General features: G+C 47.2%; 1 protein-coding gene across 1 annotated transcript; it reads left to right on the top strand.

Annotated features, from left to right (window-relative positions):
- The first annotated feature begins 401 nt into the window (after positions 1-401).
- Positions 402-902, top strand: LOC147619578 (chlorophyll a-b binding protein 7, chloroplastic-like). Its single transcript, XM_086773468.1, has one exon. It carries the CDS (start codon positions 402-404, stop codon positions 900-902), a length of 501 nt encoding a protein of 166 aa, XP_086629594.1.
- The last annotated feature ends 516 nt before the right edge of the window (positions 903-1,418 follow it).

Below are 1,418 nucleotides of genomic sequence, written 5' to 3'. Positions count from 1 at the left end.
AAAATATGAATTATGCTAAAAATACTAATTATGCAGATTACACTAATTATGTAAAAAATTATAGAAATTTAAAAAAAATGCAGAATATGCAAAAAATGTAGACTCCAAAGAAAACACATAATTTACAGAAATTATTTTTAATTATTTTTAATTATTTTTATTTTTAAATGCAAAAAACGTGAAAATTGCCTAGTATGTAGAAATTATAGATTTTGAAAAATTAAAGATTAACAAAAAATAAAAAATAAAAAATAAAACACTAACCTTATCGCGTGCTGGCACCTTATCGCTTCCGAATCATCCGACACCTTATCGCTTCCCGCACTCTCTACTGCCGCCACCACCGCCCTCTCCTCCGATGCCTTCAGTGGCCAGCTATCTGCTGTCTAAGCGTGCAGATGATGGCGACGTTCCCGGGCGAGTTCCCGGGCGACTACGGCTGGGACACTGCGGCTCTGTCTGCCGGTCCCGAGGCCTTCGCTGGGGGTCGGGCCTTGGAGATTATCCGCTGTGCCGGTGGGCGGTGCGGTGTCGCCCCAGGGCTACTGGCCGGGGGCGGTGTGGGGTTTGGCGAGGCCATGTGTTTCAAGGCCGGTTCTCAGATTTTCTCCGACGGCGGCCTGAACTACCTAGGCAACCCCAGCCTTGTCCACGCTCAGAGTATCCTCGCCATTTGGGCCTGTCAGGTCGTCCTCATGGGCGCCGTGGAGGGCTATCGAGTTGCCGGCGGACTCCTTGGGGAGGTGACCGATCCTATCTACCCTAGCGGAAGCTTCGACCCGTTGGGCCTGGCTGATGATCCCGAGGCCTTCGCCGAGCTGAAAGTAAAGGAGATCAAGGATGGCCACCTCGCCACCAACTTCGCCCGCTCTACCTTGGCCAATAAACTCGTTGCCTGCTAGCACTTCCCTGCAATAGCTTAGAGTCTAATTATCCTACTCCTAAAGATGTTTAGAATGTAATGGCTACCAAGGGTCCTCAACCAATCGTAGGTCGTATTCTCGGCAGTGGCGCCAATGGAAAAACCCTTATCTCCCTACGATGTAATACAGGCGAATAGAGGTTATGCCTAGCTCCAATGGAATGCAAGCACTCCTTTCGCGCTAGGGACTCAACCCGGTTAGGTGCACGAAAGCTTATCCTCTAAAGGAGAGATGCCTATGGCTACCATCACAAGACACTAGATTAAGCACACATACAAGCTCCACTTGCCCTCATTCTTACACGCCCATTCATTCACAAATACAATCAAGAGGAACACAATCACTATGCATGCAAGCAAAGAGAAAGACCTCACTCCACTCCTATCTTCCTACAAGCATGCACACACTCAAGCATCAAGCTTCCATGAAAGCTTCAAACAGCCCACATACACAAACACAAAATACTAAAAGCATGCATAAGAGTAAAATGATTAG

The sequence above is a fragment of the Cibotium barometz genome, chromosome 33 (assembly GCF_041138505.1).
Source record: "Cibotium barometz isolate CiBa-2024 chromosome 33, ASM4113850v1, whole genome shotgun sequence".
NCBI classification, from domain to species: Eukaryota; Viridiplantae; Streptophyta; class Polypodiopsida; order Cyatheales; family Cibotiaceae; genus Cibotium; species Cibotium barometz.
This window is presented reverse-complemented; position numbering and strand designations above follow the sequence as displayed.

What these genes read in the sequence shown, in the direction of transcription:
- LOC147619578 (XM_086773468.1), top strand. Translation starts at nt 402, where the DNA reads ATGGCGACGTTCCCGGGCGAGTTCCCGGGCGACTACGGCTGGGACACT.